General features: G+C 38.6%; 1 protein-coding gene across 3 annotated transcripts; it reads right to left on the bottom strand.

The window, feature by feature from the left end:
- Positions 1-6599: 6599 nt before the first annotated feature.
- Positions 6600-23666, bottom strand: MAP3K19 (mitogen-activated protein kinase kinase kinase 19). 3 transcript variants are annotated; one of them, XM_020779632.3, is made up of 6 exons: positions 23545-23634; positions 20058-20239; positions 12221-14488; positions 11391-11531; positions 9707-10404; positions 6600-6921 (listed from the first exon to the last, which is right to left on the bottom strand). In XM_020779632.3, the coding sequence occupies exons 3-6, from the start codon at positions 14462-14464 to the stop codon at positions 6858-6860; spliced, it is 3147 nt and encodes a 1048-aa protein (XP_020635291.3). In that variant the 5' UTR covers positions 14465-14488; positions 20058-20239; positions 23545-23634; the 3' UTR covers positions 6600-6857. The 3 variants fall into 3 exon arrangements, with proteins under 3 accessions (XP_020635291.3, XP_020635290.3, XP_020635292.3); XM_020779631.3 differs by lacking the exon at positions 20058-20239 and having other exon boundaries at positions 23545-23666; XM_020779633.3 differs by lacking the exons at positions 20058-20239; positions 23545-23634 and adding an exon at positions 15602-15691.
- Between the last annotated feature and the right edge of the window lie 2917 nt (positions 23667-26583).

The raw sequence follows: 26583 nt of genomic DNA, 5'->3' as shown, positions 1-26583 counted from the left end.
ACGTTAACATTCATCCTTTTTATTGTTTGTTGCATAATGTGGATGGTCCTGAAACTTGTATATATCCTGTTTCAAATCATCTGAGTCCTACTATGATCTTTAATGTCTTAGCAGCAGTGATTTTTTTAAAAAAAGTTGATTTCCACAAACTATATGCCTAGCACTTTTAGATTAAATGTTCTTTATTTGAAATTATGTTTGAGTGGACAGCCATAAAAACAAGTTCTCAACTTCGTTGTAACTCAAGCTGCTCCCAACTTCTAGGTGAGAGTTCCTCATTTGATTTATAAACTGCACATTCAGTTTGGACTGAATTGTTCACTTAAACAATTAGTGTTGTTTTCAGAGGGGGAGTACATTAGTGAACTCAAGAAAATGTTTATTTAGCACAATGAAGGTGTGAAGGAAAAGTTAAAAAGTGATGTGAGAAAGATGTAAAAGTGATCGATTTTTCTGTACTTGTGTAGCATCTTTTTTGTACAAATTGTTCTGGGGCATTTTGAACATCAAAAGTGGAAGAAGTTGGACAATTTTGTGTGGAATTATGCAAACTGGAATGAAAGGTCTGTGTAGTAATGAGAAAGGGGGAAGAATGAAATATTTAAATTTATGAAGCTAGATTATCTAGAATGAATATTAGAAGACGTTTAATCATTGTAAATTTCAACCATTTTCCCAAGTTGTATGATAATGTATATTACACACTTGTTGCTTTTAATTTGTAAGATCAAATCAACGCGACGGAGTGAGCTCCTGTTGCTTGTCCCAGCTCCTGCCAACCTGGCAGTTCGAAAGCATGTAAAATGCGAGTAGATAGATAGGTACCACCACGGTGGGGAGGTAACAGCGTCCTGCGTCTCGTCGCGCTGGCCACGTGACAACGGAAACTGTCTATGGACAAATTCTGGCTCTAGGCTTGGAGACGGGGATGAGCACCGCACCCTAGAGTCGGACACGGTTGGACTAAATGTCAAGGGGAACCTTTACCTTTATGATAATATGTATCACACACTTGTTGCTTTTAATGTGTCACATCAATAAGGGCTACAACAGTGGCTGCTGAGAATAAGTGTTATGTTTCCTTGAATTCTGGCATTTAAATAGTCCTATGCTATACACATACTTGATCTTAGCCAAACAGCCAAGAAGTGATAAGTGTCCTATGCTTATGTATCTGCCTTAAGCCTCAGTACAGTTCTTGGTTTATTCCCTTTTTGTGTAACTTTACAAACTTTGATGAACTGAAGTTGACCAGATAAGTTTGATAAATTTGAAGGCTCATGATTTCAATCATCTTAATGTTCTGTCATATCCTTTTCAAATGTTCTCCAGCGGTGACTCCATTTTAAGCCTGGGCAAATAATTTTGAAAGCAATAAACCAGGAAATTAATTAAGTTGTAGTTGGACATACTGTATTTATTTTGGAATGCTTCCCCCTTTCTATAAACAGCTACTGTTTCTTTTTCCTGAGACAGTAACCTTTTGATTAAGGGAGTGCTGGGATAATTACCGTTTATAACTGTCAAGTTTGCTAAGTACAGTAAGCATATGTATGCAGGTAGCTTGTAGTTCTGGTAATGTTTATTGGAACTTTTTCTGGAGAAAGAATTACCTTGATGCAACTTCCGCACTCCATTCCCCCATGCCCCTTATGCCTGTTGTCAAACAAAGACTGTAAATAGTTGCCTCTCCAGAGGCTTCTGGGTGAGTGGTCATTAGTGTGCATTTTCATGATGTGGAAAACACTGAGAATTGTGGATGTGGCTCTTTGAGGTATGGGGATATTAAAAATGACCGCATCAAATGAGAATTACAAGTACTGTAGTTGCATTTTAATGAGGGAAGCTGCTACATTCAGATATATAAAAAAGTTTATTTTATACATTTGTTTCTATGTTTGGCGAGGGCATGGCTTTGTAATACCACCATTGTGAGTGTTGTTTGAAATCAGTGTGGTTATGAGAAACATTACTGACAAGCAATGAATAGTCAGGGTTGGAATATGTGGGCTTAGCATCAATTGGCCAGATTTTCCTCTTGCTTGGCATAGACTCTCCCTCCCATGTTTGAGTTCTGCACAGTTCCTGTATGTCTTCTAATTTACTACTAAAGCAGTTTGCCATTGGTGTAGAAATTGGGTTTCATTAAAAGAGATGGAAATGATCTTGAGAATTCAAGGTTTGTTCTCAAATGTGATGTAAAATTCCACATGAGGGTGGTGTGTTTGTGCATGTTTACTGCTATCTGGGATATGCATATAACCAGTGTGACACCCTTTGAAAAGGCAGCATTCTGTGACGTGTACATTGATGCTGTATGTCTTGTGCTGGAATGGAAAATCCTGTTAAGTTTAGCCTTACAGTGCTGAAGTAATAGAATAATGTAGGATTGGTCATAGGCCTTATATTACAGAAATCATATACAAGGCCAATGATGATTATAAACTTTTATGTTTTGGGCATACATGCAATGAACAACACATAATTACTAAATTAGACCAACAGTGTCTGGAAAATGCTATTAAAATCCTTTAGAGTATGGTGGATTTGAGAAGGAGGGGGATTAAGTGAAGAACTTGTTGCTAACTGTCTAATGTATGGAGTGATTTGCATGCCACACACTGTCTGAAAAGTAAAATATAAGTCAATAGGTGGAGGCACTTACAGACATTTTCTTTTCAGGGAAACTTGGATAGTTTTTGTTTTCAAGGTCTTGTTTCTGATTTTGAAGTTGGAGTCAACTCAGTCCCCCATTATCAGATCACCCTTGCCTCTGGATGTTTTTCAAGGCGTTGTATACCAAGCACACCCAGAACTATCACTTTAGTAGCTGCATTCTGTGGGCTCTGGTCTCATGGTCTGAGCCACATGACTGCTTTCTGACAGTGATGGGTGGCAGCTTCTTCACTGCAGGAAAACGTTTTATCTTGAACTCTTTTTCCCCCTGAATCTTTAAAGAGCTCTTAATTCTGTTGTGTATATATGTGTGTACGGATTCAGAAAACACTCACTGCCAAATATGGGCTGTGGATTCCTTTTATACATGTTTACCAGTAGCAAACTCCAAGTCAGTCAGAGTAAAAAAGTGAAATGGCTGGAAACAAGAATGTATTTATTCTAGAATGAACATTTACTGCATATGACCACTAGTTTTAACAGTCCAGAACTGCCTAGAAACTAGCATCTAGTAACACTTTGTTTCTAAATCAGCCTTGATCCATGGTTTTAAGAAAAACATCTTGTGTGAAAAAGCTTTAGAAATCATTTTAATGACTTCTGTGTTGAAAGGGAATATAAAAGATATTTCCATTTTATGACAATATAAAAAAACATATAATTTATTGTCAGTATCTAGTTTGCTTTCTATTAATAGTTTTTTTCACCCTAGCTGCCTTGGCACTTGTCTATCATACAAGTTGGTTCTGCCCCATGATAGCTGGTTTTCCAATCTGTCATAGTCTCCCAGATTATGCCTGCCTTTTTGTTACCATCAGCAAGTCTCAGAAAGAAACATGGTCCTATCGTAAAAAACCTTTGTAACATAAGCATTATGTCATCCTTCTCTGTTAGGTTCTCTGTCATTTAAGTATAATTTTAAAATAAGTTTGAGCATTGTCCATAGATACAAACTAGATATAGGTGTAAATTAAGGACCATACTGTAGTTTTCTTGGAGAATGCTAAACCATTTTTCTCCTAGATTCGAACTATAGTACAGAATGGAAAGTACTACTGTATCATTCTTTTCTGGTCCTGGATTTCCTTGTAGAAAATAAAGCAGTTGCCAACAGCTACTGAGTAACCAATGTTGTGAGTACTGGGAAATACACAGCAGTGACCAGATTCCTGCACTATAACAATTGTATTATATTTCAAATATAAATGAACTACTTGAATACATGTAGTGAAGTTTTTAATTTACACACTGAGAATGGCAATGTCACACCATATCCCCTATCTGAATGGATCCAATCTACTCAGGAATGCAAAGCATTAGTATTGCTTTTCACTATCGTGATTTTCTGAAAAATGGAATGAGATTTTGTTGTCCTGATACATTAGACTGACCAAGTCTTTAGGGGAAAAACACTTTAGTGGTCACATCCATTATCAGCAAGCATAATGTTGACCTGAGGCTGGAGTACCCAAATAACTGCACCACACACAACATATTTTGGTGTAAAAAATGGTCACAGCTTTATTGGTTACAACTTCCAGTAGCCCCTGGCACTAGCACAGAAGATAATCTGACATCAGCCACCCTGCCTGGCTACTGATGCTGACCATAGACAAAGACATAGGGTTAACCACATAAATGTAAGCCGCTGAGTGGCTCTTACTATCCCCCCAGGGAGTGGAAAGCATGCAAGAGCCCCTGAGCTGGGCATGTACATGATCCCTTCACCCAGCCTCATAAAGGAGATCCAAGGGGGGGTTACTGCATCTGCAGGATCCTCAATCTACAACCTGAATATGTCCTTTTGCTTCAGAAGCACTCCCAACAAAAGTTGTGACAAGTAGAAAAAATTCTAATAAATCAGTGTATTGCCTTACACAACCCTTTTTAAACGGAGGGAGGGCAGGTGACAGAAGCTCTGTATAACCTCAGATGCTGACTGCATCACCTTATCTTACCTCCCAGGTGGAGCAGATTGAAAACTGCCCTTCTGGTCTGCCTATGAAACTGCTCCCCCCTCAGCCAACCCACCATCTCATTCAAACTCAGGGCTGGAAAATTCACATACCTGAGAGAAGGAGAAACCAAAATTGTTTTCCATAACGTACATTCAAATTTCTCTCATTTGGGTAAATCACTGGGAATTAGCATTCCAGAGCCACCACTGCTGAAAACATACAGCCCTCTAGATGAGACTGGGATTGGGACTGGCACGTACTGTAATCCTGTTCAGTAATTTATTATATGTAAGGCTGGTGATGTCATCATCTGCAGCGATTTTTCAGAAATAAAAAATGTCCAATTCCCCCACCACTCAAAGATGCCAAGGCTCCCGTGGAAGATGATTTTAGCAGTGTCTGCAATTTTAAGAAAGACTTCCTCCCTTCCCTCAGCCCCCAACAGCTCCCCCAAATGAAGGGAATTCTGTGGAAGCATCAGGACCTGTATGGGAAACTAGACTATTAAAATTTCTTAACAGTTGCTGTGGCTAATGATATCATCTGCTTTACCGAACAGCATTTTGACTAATAGATTTGGACAGTTTTACATGGACCTTGTGGGTTTAGTTCTGAGTGAATTCTGCAACAAAATCTGACTGGTGATTAATTGTCCCATCCTAGACTTTTATGCTAGAACATTGTATTCTAAAAACCAGAAGTGGCTCATGAGTACTATACACATGTGTTCTGTTCAAATGAAACAGCTTTCAGAATAGGATAGACTAACATCTGTTAAGAGGCAGACACCTCAACTTGTAATCAAATCCTAGATGAAATGCTATTCAAGAGTATGAAGGGGTCACTATCACCAATATCTTCATTGTTGGTTGACAAGCATTAGGCCAGGCCCAACAAGTGCTGAGCACATGTCTTCATGTAATGCCTCAGGCTGCAGTTATACTGGCCCTTTTGAAGTGGGCTGGTTCAGGATAACTAGGGTCATCTGAAGTTGGGGGAGGCACAATATGCCATTAGGTGTGATCCTCTCATTCAAATAGCATAACGAGCTCAAGCAACCCTATTTAGTCTGGCTCCCTCCATTGTCAATTTCTGGAATCAACAAGTGACTTAAAGGAACCACTGAATATTGGCATATATCCTGTGCTGCTCTGTGGAGGATCTGGGGAAGTGAAATAATAATAATAATAATAATAATAATAATAATAATAATAATAATAATAATAATAATAATAATAATAATAATAATGATGATGATGATGATGATGATGATGATGATGATGATGATGATGATGATGATGATGATGATGATATTATTATTATGCTTCTGCTAGACTATTGCTGAGATGCTGAATCACACAGGTTGAATTTTACAAATATATACACATTTTCTTTGCCTTGTATGCAGTGGCAATTGAGAAATTGCCTGCAGTCACACTTTTAGTCAGCAGTTCTCACAAAGGCTATATCTGTGTGTGTACTGTATATTTTAAAAAATAATAATCTGCAATTCAAATAAAGGCCCTATCAGTGCAGAGGCAAAAAAGAAATCCCTTCCACTGTCACTCTGCAGAGGAGCAGGGAAAATGTTCGGTTTGCCAATATCCTGAGCGGCTTCCTTATTAAGCCATTTCATGACACTGGAAATTGGCAGCAGGAGGGACCTTGGCAGCTTTGACAGCTGGCACTGGAAATGGACAAATCTAGAGTGCTCCTACCCACACCAAAAAAGTGTAAGTCCCTGACCGGCTAAAAAATGTGTAGGTGGCACTCTGAGGACAGATTGGTTCACTCTAGCAATCAGGTCATCTGATCACTAGGGGGGAAAGCAAAGCAAACTGCCCCCACAGCACACCAAACACATCAAGCCGTGAGGTGGTGGAAAGAAATGTGAATTGTTGGGTTGAGAAGACCAAAAGCCCTGATAGGTCCAGTTTTAATGTTTGAATGAGATTAATTGAAGAATTGCATATTCAATTACATTTATTTTTCCGGATGCAGTATCTGTAGCATACTGCAATTGCAAAGTTGGCTTTTCACAAACTGAAACAGTTGAACACCTGTCTTTAAAAACAAGGAAGAGTATTTTACATATCTTTCTTATAATCATGTTTCAGGCTAGCTCTTTAAAAACTGCAATTTAAGTGCTGGTTTTCAGACACATTAAAACACCTCTAGAAAATAACATGACAGCCTTTTAAAAAAGACACTTTGTCATGTTCATTAGCTTCTCTTCAAGAAGGGATGCTGCAGCAGCTGTAAAGCACTTGGCCGCTCAAACTGGTCCCTGTGGAATATAATAAAGGGGAAAACTTTTGAAAATAGGTTTAAAATCACCACTATACAATTCAAGCATTTGGATTTTCTTTCATTCTTCAGAATCAACAGAACTGTTTCTCTGTTCTTGGTGTCCTTCTAAGTCAATATAACAAAATTAATTGAACTTCTGCTAGGGAACATAAAAAAGGGTCAATTCATGACCCTTCAATTGAGATCCAAATTAGTAGTGGCCAAAACAAATTGTAAAATTAATTTATTCTTAATTTGTAATCTACTGACAGGTTTGTGCAGTGAGCAGATTAAAAAGTAACAAAAGTTAATGTCAGGATGTTATATTGTAGCCTTTCCTAACCCACCACCCTCCATGGCCATGCTGATTGAGGATGATGGGGATTATAATTCAACATATTTGGAGGGCACCAGGCTAACATTGGTTGATATACTGGTATGTGTATGCCAGATAACTTCCAGTCTGAAACACTCAATCGCCTGCGATATTTCAATAGGGTGTTTTTCAATCCAAAAAGCAGTAATTGGAATCCAGGAGGTTTTGTTTCACCAAAGGAAGTTGTCTATCAGTAGAAAGGGAGCATGGGTGATTCCTTATCCTCTACTTCAGTGTATTGTAGCCTTCCTCTAAATTTACTCCTGCATTATGTTTGATGAAACCAAATTATTCTGCCAGAGTATTCCCTCTGCTTTAGGATTAACTGGGCAAAATTAAGAATGTAATTCACTCTTTCAGAGAATTCAAATTCCACTCATGTGACAGTCCTGTGGAGGAAAGGGGAATACACTTTTCAGTGCTAGCATGAAGGCTTATGTGGCTCTAGAGATGCCCCCAATCCTCCTTTGGTAAAGCTCAAGAGGAATTCGGTCTTTGGTGGAAAATGACATGCCATATCTGTGTTTCTTCCCTGAAAGAAAAGGCCTTTCCATCTGTGGAAGAGCATGACTGGATGCATGTAAATTGCCACCATCAAAAGTTACTTCAAATTCTCAACTCAGATATAATTACAAGACAACTACAGTACTAATGGGTTTGGTTTAGTCTTGTTCTAAATAAAAACAGCCTAAAACTTTAGGGCTTTTATTTTCCAAATATGCAAGCAGAGACTGTACCAGTATTTGCTACTCACTGGCTGAAATCCTATTGATTGGCATAATAAGTAACATTAGATTAGGCCCATTGAATCAATGGGGATTTGGTGACTCAATTTCTCCATATGTTTCATTGATTCAAATTAACCTATTTTAGCTGCAAGTTAGTTTAGCATTTGAATCATGGATCGTATGGAGAAGTTGACTCACCCAAACCTAGTGATTCAGTGGGCATACTCTATAACTACTTACTATGTTGAACAACAGGATTTTAGCCATTTGCTTCAGATGTCCTAAAGCCACAGGTAAACTGATACTTCAGATATATCTTGCCATCAGTCCAAGTTAAAAAGTATGGTTGAACTCAGATTATTACAATAAATAAAATGTTCCAGGGAGTATATCATTGATTCATGAAAGTAATTTCTAAGTAGTGCCTGTCTAGTTTGGTCCATGTCTGTAGTCAAAATTTCAGTTCCTTTCTTTTCTTCTGTATCCTTTTCACACAATGGTTTGATTCTCAAGTCATGCAGTCACTTTCCATGGCTTTGCTATACTAGCTCTCCCCCTTTAGCTTCTGAATTCCTTCTTCCTTACATTGTTGAACAAATCTGTTAAAATGTTATGAAATGCAGAACATCTGCTTTTCAATTGTAGAAGCATGATTAAAAAAATATGGGTGCCCAAAGCAATCACCAAGGTTGTACTCTGTTGCTTTAAGCAAGATATCTGATGTAGGTTCTAATATATGCACCATTCCAAACCCCTGGATGTGGAATGACTTGTTTAGCGTTAAAAAGGAAGAGTTCCATGCATGCCTCCCTTTTCTGAAGTCACTGTGGCTGTATATAGATAGAGACCTTTGGTATAAACTGTGACTAGCTACAAGACAAAGGCCTAGACTGGAATAGACAACATTCCCTTGTGAAACAAACATGGTGCTTTGGAACCAGAGAAGGATGAAAAATATTCCTCTTACACAAGAGGGTTCTCATGAATCCTTTTAAATCAGCTCCTGGGGACTGGAAGCTTTTCTCTGCCATGTCTTGCTGGTAGCCATTTATCTCCATACAAGAAAAGAGTGGAAAGAATATTCTCATTTGTGACCAGGCTGTAAGCTTTCCTGTCCACTTCAAGTGGCCACAAAGCTGCACTCAGAGCGGCTACGTGATGGTCCCTTTTGTTGCAGGATGGGCCCCCTTGCAACAATCTCATGCCCGATGAGTTATTTTGTCACAAATTGGGAGGGCAAGTTGGCTGCTTGGAATACAGCTCCAACATGGCTTGAAGAAGTGGCAAGGTTTTTCATGTCAACTCAAGGCAGGGAGGAATGCAGCTCTCTGCAGCTTCATATTATAATAAGGTTCCCCCTCAAACAACTACAGAATATGGACAACTGAAAGTTGGCGACATTGCCCTTCTTTTGTGGGGGACAAGCTGACCTGTGGGTATGGGGGTGGATATTTGGTTTTTGCTGAAGACAGAGAAGACTGTGTCTCAGTTCTATCAGGATGCCTAGAGTTAGGCAAGCTGAAGTACAGGTATTCTGCATGCAAAGGATGTATGCTGATGAAGTCTTATCAAGCACTGCAACACTTCTCCACTTTCATAGGACTGACAGGATTAAACATATTTTTAAAGTGAAAAAATAGTGCAAAATCGTGTGCCTCTCCCTCTTCAAACCCACTTACCTTGTTAAACATAGATGAACAAACTCTGTTGCTTTCTTGGAGCAATGTTTGGGTAGCGAAGGCATAAGTCCTCTGTGAGCACCAATATAAAACATGGCAGCTATCCTACCCATGGAAGCCAAGGGTGGTTTTCCAGTGGCCATCTCAAATACAGTGCAGCCAATGCTCCAGACGTCTGATTTCCTCCCATAGCCAGATTCATTTATCACTTCTGGTGCCATCCAGTAAGGAGTCCCATGCACAGACTTGAGCGGTTCGCTATGCGTATCAGTCAGGCTGACACAGGCCAAGCGCTTTGCACATCCAAAGTCTATGAGTTTGATAATACCATTGGGCATAAGCATAACATTGTTGCCTTTAATATCTCGGTGGATTACACTGTTTTCATGCAAGTATGCAACCCCTTGTGCTATCTGTTTCGTATATTTACAGAAGACTGTTTCAGGCAATGGCCCAAAACGATGAATAATACTTGAAATAGAACCACCAGGAACGAACTCCATGAAGATGCTCACTAAATTCTCTTCTAGACCTGTCCCCAGGTATCCTACAATGTTGATGTGGGATAGATTTTTTAAGATCTCAACTTCTTCTTGCAATTTCTGGTATTCCTTTTCATTCCCAGCTTGGTCAGAGGTATTCAGTGCTACTTGTTTCACAGCTATCAGGTGTCCTTGGCTTGTAAGTCCACAATATACCTAAAAATTTAGATGTGTAATGTGGAAGTAGAACTTTAAAAAAGAGATTTTTTTTAAAAAAAATACTTTTTGCAACAGTTTTTAGCTTATGGATTTTCAGCATTAATTTTACTACTTTGTTGTCTATGGCCTAACTGATTACAACAGCATATAATCTAGGAAATGCCATGGCCAGAAAGAATAGCGAGAGGAAATGTACATTCCTCTTAAGGTCTAGTCTGAAGGACAGGCAACTCAAGAGCAGGTGCCTTGGAGCAAATATAGTAACAAGGCCAAATTCATAAATGTATTACTGATTATTTAGACCTAGATTTCAACTGACAAGGGCGATGAACAACATTTTTTCTCCTCTCCTTCCCACTCTGTTCTTTTTTTCTTCTGTTTCTTGTGCATTGGTTTTTATTTTAAGGAGGGAATAAATGTACCTGAATGACAGGTTAGTTAAGAGAGGATAGAGGAGTGTGCTTTAAAGTATCTTTAAATCCTTCTATTTGAAAGAGCTCATACAGAGATGACATCTCAATCTAATATTGAGATGACAGCAAGGAATACTGTATATGTCTAGATACTCTTCCTTTAGAAATCAGCTGTCCGACTGGAGAAGAAAAACTCTGTTATAAACTTGATAGCCAAGATCTCACTACATTAACAGCAACAATGCAAGCAATAAAAGGCTTTACAAGGCAAAGTCTTGTTTCTCTCCAGAGTTTGGAATGAAGTTATTCCTGATCTTGCTTCCTTTTGTTTTGTACTGAAATTATTGCAAGAATATAGTAGGGATTTTGTGAGTCGTTTGAGCTATTTAACATATTTTAAATGAGAGTCTGTAATATTTAACAGTGTTGATTTTAATTCTGGGCTTTACTATTGTATGTCATATTATTATAGTCTATATCTTTAAATGGAAAGATAGTCTTATTTTTAAAAAACAAAACATAAATGTAGGAGATAGAGAAAGAGGCAGTAAAAAAACCAGTGTACCTTACCGTGCCATAGGCTCCTTTTCCAAGAATTTCACCCTTGGTCCATAGGATAGGATCTTCATTAGTTAAGCTGTTTTCTAAAAATGCACCCACATCTAAACATCTGTTTCCTCCACCAGACTCCAGGCCGTTTAGAGAGAAATTCTGTAAAAGGTAGTAGAAGAACAAGAAGAACATACTGGGGGGGGGGGGAATTGGTCAAAGCTAAAACATAGCCTTTGTGACTTGCCTTACAATTATAATTTTAGATAATTTGAAATAAATCCAAAACCCTTGCTTCATACAACAGCCTTGAGACTGAATATTACTGCTGTTTAGTTTTAATCATCTTTGTGAAGTTCACAGATATTAGGAGTGGTGATGATTATCAGTCTTAAAAAGAGGGAGGGAGGGGATAAAAAATTAAATGGAATGTCCATAGAGGAGTTGTACCCCTGAATATTAGTCATTTTAGTGCCTTGTTTTGTCAGTGGATCTGAATATATGCCATGCTTAAGAGAGATTTTGGCCTGATCCAGTACTTACGGACTTAATTCAGTTGTTACTTCCACCTAGAATAGATCAATTTAAAGAAGTATTGCATGATCCAGCATTCAGTTAATCCTTACGTAAATTAATGGATCTACTTTTGTTGAAAGCCCATTGTATTTAGGCCTATAGGTTCTTAATGCCCGTTAAAAAGGTAAACAAATCTAGAGAAGGAGCTACCTATTGCTGTCCCAGAGACAGATGAGAATGGAGATTGGATTCAAGTACATGTGCAACACACTCTGAATATTACAATGGCTTCCTCTGTTGTATTGCTATTAAATAGTGGACAGGTATGTACTTACCTTACTCTTTGTAACATTGACTGCAAGATCATCTGTACTCTCATGTTTTCCATTTGATGTTTCCATAGCTGCATTTTTTGTAACTGTTCTAGAAACATTGCCATCTGCATGCTCAAATGAGAGCAATTTGGCTACTGAGTAGCAAAACAAGTCTTCTGTTATTTCTTCACTGCCCTCATTGCTCAGGACATCTTGATATGTCTGAGACACCGAGTCTGCCAGATGCCACTTTGAGCTGACATTTCTGTGCTGAAGATTTTGTGGAAAAGGTGAGCTCATTCCTTCTGGAAAAGACAATGCAGAAGGATTTTCTTCCTGATTCTTATAGCACCACAATTTGTTTGCTTTCAGTTCCAGTAGGCCTAAATTTGTATGTTCATTAGTACTCTTTGTAGTAAAAGGAGCATATTCTGCATGAACTTTAACCTCTGGCCAAAGTATTTCCTGAACATTGGCAGCAACTGCTTTATTAATAAAAGCATCATCAGCATCTGAAGCATGTTCCTGTGAGACTTCTTCAATAGGTGACAAATTTGAATTCGGAACAAATTCATTTTGTTTAGTAGGTTGCGTAAATTCACTGGAAACCAGTGCTTGCTTGTCCACAACTTCACATAATGGTGCCGTGCTCCCTTCTGACTTCATTTGCCTCTCTGCAGAAGAAAGAGTCACAGGTCCATCCTTCTCTTCACTGTTCTCTGTACAAGTGCCCTCCAAGGCAGGTTTCTCCTTTGCCCCTGACTCCTTCTTTTTTTGTTTAACACCAGGGGGATTCTTGAGTGTCATAGGATGTGTTTTCTTTTGGGCACGTCTTAATCCACTGTGTCTCTTCCCCTTGAAATGGTTAGATATACGTTGCGTAGCATTCCCAACAGGTGCAGAATGCACATTCCTACAATACTCATTTTCATGTCCTTCCTGCTCACGGGAATATACTGGAGTCCCAAACATTTCATAAATCCCAGGACCTTGTTCGGTTGAATTTATTTCTTTGAACATGTCACTGTATTTCAGATCCATTGAGCACACGGAAGAACGCCCTTGTTTGACAGTGAAAGGAGTGATGGGTTCTCCTGAGTTGGAATAGTGTTTGGAAACAGAGGAAAGCACTGGCTTTGGGGATTTCGGTCTCCTTTGGTTGATGTGGTATATTTCCCACTGAACATGTCCATGCTGAAACTTTGTGGAAATCCCAGCTTCATGGGACAGATCTAGACAGTGGGAGTTGGGACTCTTTATCTTATTATTTTGATGCTGAATCATAAAGTCCTGAGACATCTTGGTACATACTTTAGCTTTTAAACCAGAGTTGGTTCTCTTGCTTTTAATATTATATTGGTTGTTCCCTTTGTGAGCAAATTTGCTAAAGCTCTGGCTCACATTTGGTGGCATGCTCTTTTTCTGTGTAGAGTGTCTGGTAGTTTGGGGAATCAGAGGTAGCTCATACCCAGATATCATAACCTGAGCAGTGGGAACTGCTTCAATTATATTGCTTTCAGTAGCTTCAGACAGAATAATGTTTTCTGTAATTCCAATATCAGCCATTGTACAAATACGACTTCCATGTTTTTTAAAGTCTACTGCAGTAATCATCAGGGTTGCATATTCTTCTATAGCTTTGTTTTGCAAGCTCACATTCACACCAGCATTTTCAAGTTCAATATCCACAGCATTCTTTACATTTACTTTATCGTTTGTTTTAATTTCTGGTGATGTTGCTTTGTTTGGGCATAGATTCGGGCCATTCCATATAGGTAAGTTTTCTCTCCCTTTATTTAGTACTTTGAAACTCTCTGGATGTCTTCCATGAGAGCATTGACATTCTTCTGGTGTTATGTGCTCTATTTCACTTGAGCTAATATAATTACTGGGATGATCCAAAGCACAGTCTTTGTTTATGAGACTTAAATTCTTAGAGGTTGTCAGGACATGATCACTGGACACCTTATTTTCTATATCCGTGTCCAGTTTGCTTGATGGCTGGACTTCATTTCCTTGGGCTTTCAGACATTCAAAGGGAATGGGGAAGTTGTCCAGGCAGGAGTGACAGAGATCATGGGTCACAGGCCTACTAATGGGAATCAGATCTTCAGAGCGCTTAAAGTTCCTTTGCCACTGATGATCTGTTTGGGCGTCAGTGTGTTTTGTACCAATGGAATGAGAGTTCAAAATATTTGAAAGGTCATTACTATCCGTCTTTTTATTTCTGTTGTCTTCTAGAGGAGAAAACTGCACCATTCTCATAGGATGCACTATTGAAAAATTGCCCTGAAAGTTCCAGAAAAGAACGATCAATGAATTCATCTTTATATTTGAAAGAAAGAGTGTCTAATGAGTTTAAGCACTGATATTACAGTACTTGCTAAAAACAATTCTAATAGTCAGATTTACTCTTAGGGCTTCCAGCTGTAATAAACATATGGCTTAAATTGCAAGTATCTACTTATTCAACATTTGAATGAAATTCACCACCTTTTAAAGCATTAAATCTTTCTAAATGCATGAACACTCATTGGGATCATTTAACTGAGACTACCTAGTCTCATGCTTATAGAGTTTCATCATCCCACAAGACTGCTGGATTCTTTCTTGAGCATATGATCTCCATGCTATATCACAAGCTGATTTTGAAAACTTATCCCAGATTCAAAAGCAAATTGCTATGTGGCCGCAGGGCACTGCTCTTTGAAAACAATAGTTTAGCCCCCCGTATTGCTCCCCCACTTTGGATTTGTGTCATTGTGCAACATTATTTCATGTATATCAGTACTGGATATTCTATATATGTGGGCACATTTTCACTTTGAAAAAGAGAGAACATACTTTGTTTTTTCTGTAGTTCTTTCAGTGCCAGGTAAATAAGTCATGCCTGAAGCATGACTTATTTGGAGTCCTTGTCCCACGCCAACACTTTAAGGCTGGTTTGACTTTCCAGGAAAAAAAAAAATCCTGCTTTCATCAACACCCATCTGCCCTTTTGTGGCACCACTTGTGTTTTTCCTTCACTGCAATATGTTTAACACGTAATAAAAAGAAAATAAAAATAAGAAAACTGGTTGGCAAAGGATTAATGTTGACAAGGAAGAATTAGTTAATTCCTTAGTATTTTGAAATAAACCAAATGCTAGACTATTTATTTCATTTAGGATAGGAGCAGATTATCTCTGATTTTCCTATTAAAAGCAACCTTGCCAAATTAAGGTGTCACTATGTGTAAACTTTGCTCAAGGTCACTTGTGATAAAGAGAAGTGGTAAAAAAAATGCCATGGAGGGACCAACATTAGCCTGTTTTGCTTAGTGCTACTGTTCAGCCATAGCTGCCTTTTTTTCAATACAGACTCAAAGAGAGATGGGATTTTCTCACAATAGCTGTTACTCACCTGACAGGATCATTCTTGTTTCCTCTTGAGGAGAATAGCAGTAACATAGGGAAAATGCTGGGAGCTCTTTTCAGCAACCTTCCAGGGTCCCCCTCACTAGTGTCAATCTTTACTGCATCCCAAGGAGTCCCAGCAGCTTGGCTTAAATTCAGAGGGAAACTACACAGGTATTTGTCCTGTTATTTGATGCACCTGGGGACCACTCACTTTTGGATCGATTCAACTTTCTTTCCCTTTAAAAGGAAACATTGTTTCCCTTTAAAAGGTAAGATTTCTCAAGGCCATTAAGCAGCTTACAGGCAGTCCTGTTTAAACTTTCCCTTTAAATTTTCCTTTTAGCTCGCCTTAGGAGGGGAAGGTATCCTTTTTAATGGTTGCTGATGTAGTGCATTAGCTGTAAAATCCTTTCGAAGCATTGTTGATGTATTGCAACATTTAAAACAATTCAAAACTTCATTTTTCTATTTCTGGATATTATTAACTGGTTTCTCCAAAGGGAAAGCCAACCAGTTGCTTTATGATCTTGAGAAATCTTTCCCTTTGCAGAAGAACAATCTTTCCTTTTGAAGGGAAAGATTTCAATCATGCTAAACAGGGTTGCTTGATGTACAGTGGTGCCTCGCTAGACGATGATAATCCATTCCACTGAAATCACTGTTTAGCGAAATCATCGTCTAGCGAAAAACATTTCCCCATTGGAATGCATTGAAACCTGTCTAATGCGTTCCAATGGGGAAGAATTGTCATTGTCTAGCAAAGATCGGCCATAGGAAAGCCGCTTTGTGAACCTCCGGTCAGCTGTTTACATAGCTGTCTTGCGAAGCTTAGGTCCCAAAAACACCCATTTTGCGAGCTAGGAGGGAGCTGTCAAAATCGTTGTCTAGTGAAAATTGGTTTGTGAAGCAGGGACCAAACATTGTCCAGCGAAATTCCCCCATAGGAATCACACTTTTGCGAATCGCTATAGCGATCGCAAAAAGTCAATGTCTAGCGAAAAATCTGTCATGCGGGGTAACTGTCTAGCGAGGCACCACTGTATAGTGTGATTTCCTAACATGAAACTACATTCGTTTTGCATGTGAAGGCAATACACCACACCCCTCTATTCAACCTTAACTGACCTTAAGTGACCATATTTAGCCTGGTCCAGCCTACTCCAATTTGGCCACCTAGCCAAATCCCCAATGCCCAAGGTGTTCGGTCTTCTCACCAAGCTAAATATTGCTCATCTAGACTTTCTTCCACTGTGGACCTTATATCTATTATCTCATAGACAAAATTTCTGACTTGCTATTTGATTCTAGTGTTGTGCACTAAAATGGATTTATTATTAGTAGTACTATTATTATTTTTTTAGACTAGGAGGAATAGAGAAAGTTGGGTTAAAAACATTCCACTCAGCCATGAAACTCAAGGTGTTACTGTGGTCATTTTGCTACTTCATAGCCTAAAGTATTCACAGGACTGTTGGGAGGATAAAATGGTAAGACAACTTTATGTACCACCTTCTCTTTCAGAATCACTTTTTTAGTTATATTCCAGAATTTTCCTTTACTCATTTGTTGCCAAGAATTCTGTGCACTGAAATGAGCAACATGTTCCATATTTATGAACAATAGCTGCAATCCAGTAAGTCACAACAGTGGGCCTACTTGTGACTTACTACCAGACTTCAGCCAACAAGCTGTCCATCTCCAAAGAAGTAGCCATATTGCTCTGTCCCAGCATGTTGGCAAAAGAGAAGGAAAAAAACAAAATATTTTAGTACTTTGAAAAATGATGTTATTTCAATGTGTGCTATTGTGAATCAAAATCCACTTTCATATATACCCCACTGTCTGAGGAAGTGGACTTTGATCCATGAAAGCTCACACTGAAATAACATTGTCAGTCCTTGAAATAAAATTATTAGTCTTTAGAGTGCTATAATATATATTTATGTTTTGCTAACAACAAATTATTAATTTTCCAGTAAGTTGTCTAAAGAGCATTGCTTCCCAGATTTCAGTATTGCTGCTCAGCTAGAACTGGAACTTAATCTGTGGTTTATTTTACTATTTTGCCAATGAGGGCTTCTGCCCCTAGAAAATTTGTATTGTGAATTGATCTCTACCTTTTGCCTTCTGTGCTAGCCATCTGCTTCTTGTCCAACATATATAGTTGCTGTGTTGTTCATGTTTCAACAATATTACATGTCTAAAACTGAACATTTAGGCAGGTCTACTTACATCTTATCCCTTGCAATAAAGAATGCTTTTGTTCACCGTTAAATTGTTTTCAAGCTAACATATGTCTACATATATTACTTACACTACACTAAATAAGGGAATACACTTAGTAGGGAAATTGTATTTTAAACACCCTACATTGCTCATATTGTATTGAGTGTTTTAAGAAGTATATGTGATGCTTGCTATAGAACTTCTATGTCCCTGTTTACTTTGTGATATAAGAAAAGGAAATGAATCTAACTAGAAAAACATGCTTGTGGGATTTAAAGTTTACAAACCTTAGTTCTTACAAAGAGTTGTGTATCATAATTTTATAGGATAATCTTTAAAAAAACAATATTTGCTTAATGGATCAACATTTCTCATCAGTTTGTTCCCCCCGCATTAGATCCTAAATGTCCAGTAAATGTGTTTCAGCAGCTTTACTAAAAAAGAAGTAAAAAACTCAGAAGATAAATGTGTACTGAAGTCTGCTCTAAGAACATCGAGATGAGTTTATTGCATTGCCTTCCATTGCTTCATACCAGTATTGATAAACCTTAAAACAAGGGGTTTATTTATTTATTTATTTAATTTTATTTATAGGCTGCCTTTCTCCTGATTAGTGGTTGAAGACGTTTTATTTTAGTGGCAGTGATTTTTGATTATCAAAGACTTCCTCCTCCCTTCCAGTTGCGCCCACAGCTTTCAAACAATAAAAGAATTACATAGCAGCCACAGAACAGAAAGAGGAAGTGTTTAATTTCTGAAAAAACTGCTCTCGCTGATGACATGGCATGGAGATAGTTATACAAACAGGATTTCAGCCAGAAAGTGCCATGGCTTTGGCCCTGTGTGTCCTAGCATTTCTACACCACAGGTTAGACAACATACAAACAGGACCCAACAGCCGAGGAAAGCTGAGTATGTTCAGTGAATGCAGAATGCTCTGTGTTGGGAGGGAAAGTTGCAGTAAAGGGCACACCTATCTGTAACAATAGTTTTAAATTCAACAGTATTTTGTTGAAATTGTAGCATGTGAATTAAATTTTGAACTTGAAATACCAAGTATGAAGAGGATAAGATTTTTAGATTTGAATCTCTTTGCTGGTGAGTTTTGCGATGGCAGACAGTAGTTCTCTATAGGTTATGGTCTTCCCTGGCCTTACGCATTATACCATAGGTTCTTAAGTTGTGGTCCGCAGACCCCTGAGGGGCTGTGATGTCCTCACAGGGGGTCCACAAAGCCTTGAAGAAATGGTATGATCTTTTGCAGTTAAAATAGAAAGAAAGAAAGAAAGAAAGAAAGAAAGAAAGAAAGAAAGAAAGAGAGAGAACAAAATCTTAATTTCTCTTGTTTGTGTAAAATGTGACTTTTCTGGCACCTCCATTAAAAACAAACAAAAGTAAAAATCAGTTATGAAAATAACTGTTTGGTAGCAAATAACTGTTCAGTATTTGTGCACACAGTGAGAACATGCAAGTAAATGATGCTGAGCGGTTAAGAGACAGCATATGACTTTTCTTGTTACTGCGCAAATAGTCAGAAGCCGCAGGAAGAGAGAGTTGGAGTCAGTCAGTGTCAGTATGAATGCCTGGATGAAGTTTATGATTGTGTTACTTCTTCAGTTTTTGCTAATAAAACCGTTTGGTTACTGTCAGGTAAAGTGACTTTTTAATATTATCATAGTGAATTTTGTGACAATACAGTGGACAATAGAATGGATTGCTGGCTGAATCTGAAGTGTAAAAAAACTGATGCTGTTGATGAGAGTGCATCCTTCTCAAAGCAAAATGAAGTTTCTTCCAGTCATCTTAAAATGTGGTGCCGTTATAGCAAAGAATATCTGTCGACCCTTCATGAGAAACCTCAAATAAATATTTGATGCACTTTACGGTTTAAAATTTTGAGTTAAGTCTTGGTGGTAAGCAGTGGCAGAATATAGTCTGTGATTAAAAAAAAGTGAAGAGCCGCTGTGTTACACTGAACAAGCCGTTGCCCCACTCCCCATCTCTGCTCCATTTGCTGGATTCTTTGTATTACCTTCCTAAGACACTTCTTTAATGAGAGGAAATCAGACAGGCTAAATGTTCTTTCTTTTCTGCTGAAACCTCCCTTGAAATTGTGAGAAATCTCTTAAGGAAAAAAAAGGAAAATCTGAAGCGTTTCTTTCAGTCAGGCATTCAATTAACTTACATGTTTTAAGTGCAAATAAAAACACAGAAGCAAAGTCTTTGTTACTTACAGGAGCTTATGGAGTCATCTGGCTGTTAATTGAATGAACTCAGCCTAGGGAATCATTCACACTCTGTTTACAGATGGCAGGCGTTTTCCCCACATCCAGTGATCAGTGACACAAAGAGCTTTCTAATGACTATGGTTACACAGAATGCTGTATCCTCCCCGTTTGAAAGCAAAGCCAATGGCCTGCAAGGGTATTTAATAATAGGATTATATAAAAGGAGGTTACAAACTGTGGGTGGTTACACAGACTATGAATTTCCACACATGAACTGTAAAAGGAAACAGTGGCTGGGAATCTAGTAATAGTAAGTCACAGCTAGAGTAGGCCCACTTAATCAGTTGGGATTTGTTGAGTCACCATCCATGTACATTCAATTGATTCACACGGGCCTACGCTAATTGTTACTTACTACTAGATTTCAGCCAGTATACTGTACTGCAAAAAATTTTTTTTACATTTCCTCACTAGTACAACTGTGAAGTGCTATCTAACACAGTTCATTTCAGGACATCAGCCTGTTTTCCAGTACAGAAGTTACAGCTGATGGGAGGACATGTAACTTTGGAGGGTTTTTTATATCAATTACAAAGGAGATTAGGCCCTCGCCTTTACCTCCTTGGGATACTTAAAGAAGCACAAGTTGCAGTTGTAGCCAGTAGTACGTATTCCCTTCCTAATGTAGGAAGATTGGAAATGTGCAATCCTGCTTTCCCAAATTACGATATGCCTTGAGATGGCAAATGAGCTGGAGACAGAAAGTTTGGCTCCCTGATGTCTTTCCTCTTTGTCTGTTCTGTGGTTTACACTTTACAGGCTTGATACTCCCAGATGTGACTGTGCTTCCTTCTGCACGTTGCTGCTTCTCAAAGCTGAGAAACATTAGCACTCACAATGCATTAACATTAAAACAAAGGTCATTTCATTAATGCTGATTGTTTTGATGAAAATTATAACTTTAATATATAAAAAATCAGTTCATATTACTAAAATAGTAATATGAAATAGTAATTGTTGCTCAGTCCATTAACATTGTTGTTATAATTCTTAAAATAATGGCTATAAAACTTGTGAGTTTTCAAATTAACAAGTTATGGGTATCATATTAATGTTTAATGAAGGTTTAGTATTGTTATAAATAAAAAATAAGTAATAAATTACTTCCAAGGTCTGCTTCCAAGAAACAAAGAGAGAAAAGTAGGTAGGATTGCTATATGGAGAATTGCTAATTGGTAATAAATCACCAATTAGCAGTACCTGTGGAAAGGATCTTAGCAGATTTTATGTGGAACATGAATCAATAGTGTGATGCAGCAGCAAAAATAGCTTATGAAATTCTGGCAGTATCAAGAGAAATAATAGTACCACTACATTCTGATGTCAGCTAGAGTAGTGGGTCTTAACCTTTGTTAGTGAATGTAAAGGTTCCCCTTGACAAATTTTGTCCAGTCATGTTCGACTCTAGGGGGCGGTGCTCATCCCCGTTTCCAAGCCATAGAGCCAGTGTTTTGTCCAAAGACAATCTTCCGTGGTCACATGGCCAATGCGACTTAGACACGGAATGCTGTTACCTTCCCACCGAGGTGGTCCCTATTTATCTACTTGCATTTGCATGCTTTCGAACTGCTAGGTTTGCGGGAGCTGGGACAAGTGACGGGAGTTCACTCTGTCACGTGGATTTGATCTTACGACTGCTTGGTCTTCTGACCCTGCAGCACAGGCTTCTGCGGTTTAGCCCGCAGCGCCACCACGTCCCTCCTAATCTTTGTTACTCTGGTGTTTTTGAACTGCAACTCCCAGAAACCCCAGCCAGCAGAACTGATGGTGAAGGCTTCTGGGAGTTGCAGTCCAAAAACATCTGAGTAACAAGGTTAAGAACCAGTGAGCTAGAGTGTTACTTTCAGTTATGAGCACCACAGCTAAGAAGCATACTGGCAAGCTAGCTCATGTCTAAAGGGCAGCAAACAAGATTTATTCATTATTTATTTAAAATAGTTTTACTCCACCATTATCCTTAAAAAGGTGGCTTAAATAATTAAAAGACAACATTTAAACCTCAAAACAGTAAGTATACAAATACTAGAAAAGGTCAAATACCACATTAAAACACAGTGAGCAAAACAACACCAGAAACACATTAAAAGCAGTAAGGCGCAACAATCTGCTTAACAATCCCACTCAGGCACCCAGTCACTGGTAGAAAGCTTGCCTGAAGAGGAAGGTCTTCACCTGCTTATGGAAGAACAGCAAAGATGAGTCCTGCCTGGCCTCTTGTGGGAGGTTAAAGAGTCTGAAAACCAAACCCTATGAAGAATGGTTGACAGACCTGACCATGCTTAATCTAGAGAAGATGAGGCTGAGAGGTGAGATACTAGCCAGTTTCAGATCTCATGAGAGGTTTTGCATGAAAATTAAGGAAATTTGTGGCTCCAACAGGTGGGATCCAGATTAATGGATCCAAGTTAAAGGAAAGAGATTTCAATTTAAAATTAAAAATTTTTTTGATGGCTATAAATGCTTGAAGGGAAACTGATTACCTTGAAAGGTGGTGGTGCTTTATCTGTAAATTCCTGCACTGGCAGTGGATTTGAGTAGATGATTATTGGTCTATTTTACTAACTCTACAATTCTGTCATTCTGTATGTACACTTACATTTTTGCTTCCAGATATGCCAGTCTAAAATAAAGCTTTCCCTCCACTGAAGATTCTAGTGGTCAATAATTCCAAAAGACCAGTTTCCATATGCTGCCAACTCCATTAGATGAAAAGTTGGGTAGCCTTCTACCCAAGGGCATCAATGTCTCTGTTAACGAGATAAGACTACTGCAATAAACTGTGGAGTTCTCCCTGCAAAGGTCTACAAAAATTCAGCTGATGATGCTAGATCTGGCACATTACATCTTTAATGTCTCTATTTCTCCCTGTTCTTAACTTCTGTACAGAGTTCAACAAACACATTGTTTAGAGTCTTAAATGACTGTAGTATAAAATGTTCTACAATTAGCTATTACCTGTTGGTAAGAGAACACCATACAACTATCTTCAGTGTAACTTGCCCAGAGGTTACTATCTGAAGTTTCTCTAGAGAACCGTGCCACTTGAAATTGTAGCCTTCAACATGGAACCAAGATCCCAGGCTCTCAAGACTGAAAGGTTCTATATTTAAAGCTAAAACTGGTACCTTGTCTAATTGCTTACAAGTCTTTTGTCACCAAACAAAACACCTGTAACTAGAATAGAACTTGAAAAGTCTCCTTATTGGATTGGTACAGTCCAAAAAAGGGGGAATCTGCCAAGCTCTACTTTCTAGTAGTCAAGGCTGATAATTTTTGCAGAGTCTGTAATCCAGTTCAGTCACCAGCACAAAGGAAGAATTGAAAATACACAATTCTAGTAGTTAGGCACAGTCGTGGTTAAATATGTGCATGGAGTTTCACAGCAACTCCTCTCTTAAATGTATTCTCATGCAAGTATATAAAGATTTCTTACCTAGAAATTCTGATTCTGCCCACAGCATTGATCTGAGCAATGAAAAAAACCCATAGTAGCTGTTGTGAAATCGGCTGCAGACTCCACTACTTTGCTTCCTTTTAAAACCCGCCCCCCCCAATAACCCCTTGTGACAAGCATAGCATTCAGCCTCTTTCGTTTACAGGCTGTCACCAAGACAACTGTCCTTTGGGTATTTTGTACAGTGAATTACCAATCGAGGAGACTGGCCTAGCTGAGAAAACAAATGAAGGCCATCTCATATGACTTTAAAACAGGAACTACGGTTTACCATAAGGACTGGAGCCAAAGTAAATCACAGGTATATTAGCCATTTCAAAAACATGCTATCCTTCAGCAACCTTGCAAGTTGTTTCCAAAAAGGTAGCAAAGGCTTGAAGAACTTAAAGGCTAGAGAATTCATTATGGCATAAACTTTTATAGACCATACTGGGGTTGCACTTCACAAAAGTTTATGCCTTAATATAGCTGTTATTCTTAAAGTGACACAAGACTATTTGTTTTTTCTGTGAAGTAGAGGCTGATTCTCCACATACTGTATTAGAAAAGGAAAATAACTGCTTTAAACTGAGAGATTAAACCTGCCCCAACTGGTATATAATGTAAGTTTAGGTTTTTGGTCATAGACATGTGTACTAAGGAAATAAATCTGCAACTTGTTCTTCAGAGTTCAGGGACTTAACAGAATGCTCTGCCACCTTTCACCCTTGCCCCAGTTTGTTTCCACATAGAAACCAATATGCCATGAGAAAGAGTTCCTGCCCAGGCTGCTTTCAAACATTACCATTTTTTTTTAAAAAGGGGGGTTTGTTTTACGTAGAAAATTTTATTTTCTATGTAGCATTCAGGCATGCAAATGTGCACTTAGAGGTCTAGGGATAACCCAGGACATTTTATAGGAGGTGAAACACATGGTGGGACATCTTCCACTCCATGTATGGACACTGACTGGACTGGCAGTTCAGTTTTTACTTAGGGCAGCAAGGTCTGAAGGTACAAGGCAAACCATGCAGCCCACATAGCTTGGTTTTAAAATGGGCCCACTCCAGTTGCAACTTTCTTTAAGGTACAACTACAGTAGGCACATTTGTATCAATGGAACCTACAGAGGAGCTGACTCACCAAATCCCCACTGATTCAATGGATCTATACTAGTGCAAATTACTATGCTAAGCAACAGGATTTCAGCCACTGTGACACAGTGCGAAGTGTTAATGCTAGAGTTGGTAGTAATGTAGCATGCTCAAGGTTAAGTCAAACATTGAAGAGACTATCTATTCAGTGCACTTAACTTGCTTTTCTCCCACAACAGGACTTCCTTAGACACAGGTGTTATCAGCAATCAGACCTACAATTAAATCCATTGTTTACGACTGATCAGAAAACAAAATCATGCTAAATACAAGATATGTAGAACAGGAAGATCATGTGTTATGAAAAACATAATTTTGTTAATAATTTTACATGGCATAACATTACATACTACATTGTTTAATACCTAGTTTATGGGGACCATCATGACTGCATTGTTCTGCTTAGGGTTTTTTTTAAAGAAAGTTTCACTGAGCTAACTCAGTTTACTTATGTCTGACAGCTTTAAATTTCTGAAATGTGAGATTTAACAAAACTTCATTGAGGTGAAATGAGACCTTTAACAAACAATGTGACAAAGAACTGCTACTACAGGTATATAAAATGCTAAAGTGACCCCTGTAAAGGAGGAGCGGTGCCCACAGGCTTCTGATTAATCATTCTTTATTTGACTTTATGATAACCAATAAGAAAACCTGGAAGCCATTTTGGTCACCACATTCACTTGCGAGACCAAGAATGGTCCTGATGTTTCCCTGGTACTCCTCCAGATGATGTTAAATGACATGGGTCTGAAACAAGTCTTGGAGCCATGTTCTTCTGTTCCATCTCAACTATACCTCAGCAAGCAAGAAATCCCCAAAAGAAGTAAATGCACATCTCTAGGCTACACAGTGAAATTGGCAGAACCAAAGTGAACTTAAGAAAATTAGGTTTTTATATAGACATACAGTAGTTCTCTGTGAGTGTGGAAAATAGGCAACTCCACCCATATGCTCTTCAGAAGATACAGTACCATGGAAGACCTGATGTTAGTTACACACTCCTGATGTTGTCTGTATTTCTTATAATATGGTGCTTCTGACACAAATGAAGAGATCTCTACCATTATGATGTACTCTGTTCTGAATCTCCTTCCCTAGAACCAAAACTGGTCTTCACTAAAGACTTTGGCACAAGAAAGCTCTCTCCAGTTCAACATCTGGATTAATCTCAACTATTGATAGTATGCAGTGGTGCTTACATTCTGTATTCACACATAAAAATGCTTCCTGTGGTCATCAGCTGCCTGAGTGAATGTTTGAAATTGATGGATTTTTTAAAAAATGTTTTTTTTAGCATTTCACCAGCTAATGGATTTATTATGGCATACACTTTTCAACCCTTGAGCCCACTTCATCTGATACCCTCAGTTGGTACGGAAAGTAACTAACATATACCTAAACATGTGTATAAAGAAATGGGTATAGGGTGAAAATATGTCTGGTTTCTGCCATTTCTATGCCAAACCACGCACTTGTGCTAACATTTCCTTCTCATACTTCCTGAATCCCACTGGATGCTAAAACTATCTTCACAAATTTGTTGTTGTTATGTGCCCTCAAGTCACCTCTGGGTCATGGCAACTCCATGAATTAGCGCTCTCCAAAATCTCCTGTCCTCGGCTGCCCTGCTCAGCTCTTGTAGATTCAAGCCTGTGGCTTTCTTTAGGGAATCAATCCATCTCATATTTGGTCTTCCTGTTTTCCTGCTGCCTTCAACCTTTTCCCAGCATTATTATCTTTTCAAGGGAAGCTTGCCTTCTCAGGATGTGCCCAAAGTAGGACAGCCTCAGTTCCACCATCTTTGTTCAGGCGTGACTTGACCTAGGACTCCTTTGTTTGTGTTTCTGGCAGTCTAGGGTATCCACAAAGCTCCCTTCCAGCA

Source organism: Pogona vitticeps, chromosome 1 (assembly GCF_051106095.1).
Source record: "Pogona vitticeps strain Pit_001003342236 chromosome 1, PviZW2.1, whole genome shotgun sequence".
Lineage (NCBI taxonomy): Eukaryota > Metazoa > Chordata > Lepidosauria > Squamata > Agamidae > Pogona > Pogona vitticeps.
Note: the sequence above shows the minus strand (reverse complement) of the source record. Positions and strands in the feature narration are given on the sequence as shown.

Excerpts from the sequence above, each read along its gene's own strand:
- MAP3K19 (XM_020779631.3), bottom strand. The coding sequence starts at position 14,464 with ATGAGAATGGTGCAGTTTTCTCCTCTAGAAGACAACAGAAATAAAAAG. Across the intron at positions 11,532-12,220 it reads TCAATGTTACAAAGAGTAAG|AATTTCTCTCTAAACGGCCT; the intron begins GTAAGTACATAC and ends TACCTTTTACAG. Across the intron at positions 6,922-9,706 it reads GTTCATCTATGTTTAACAAG|GGACCAGTTTGAGCGGCCAA; the intron begins GTAAGTGGGTTT and ends TATATTCCACAG.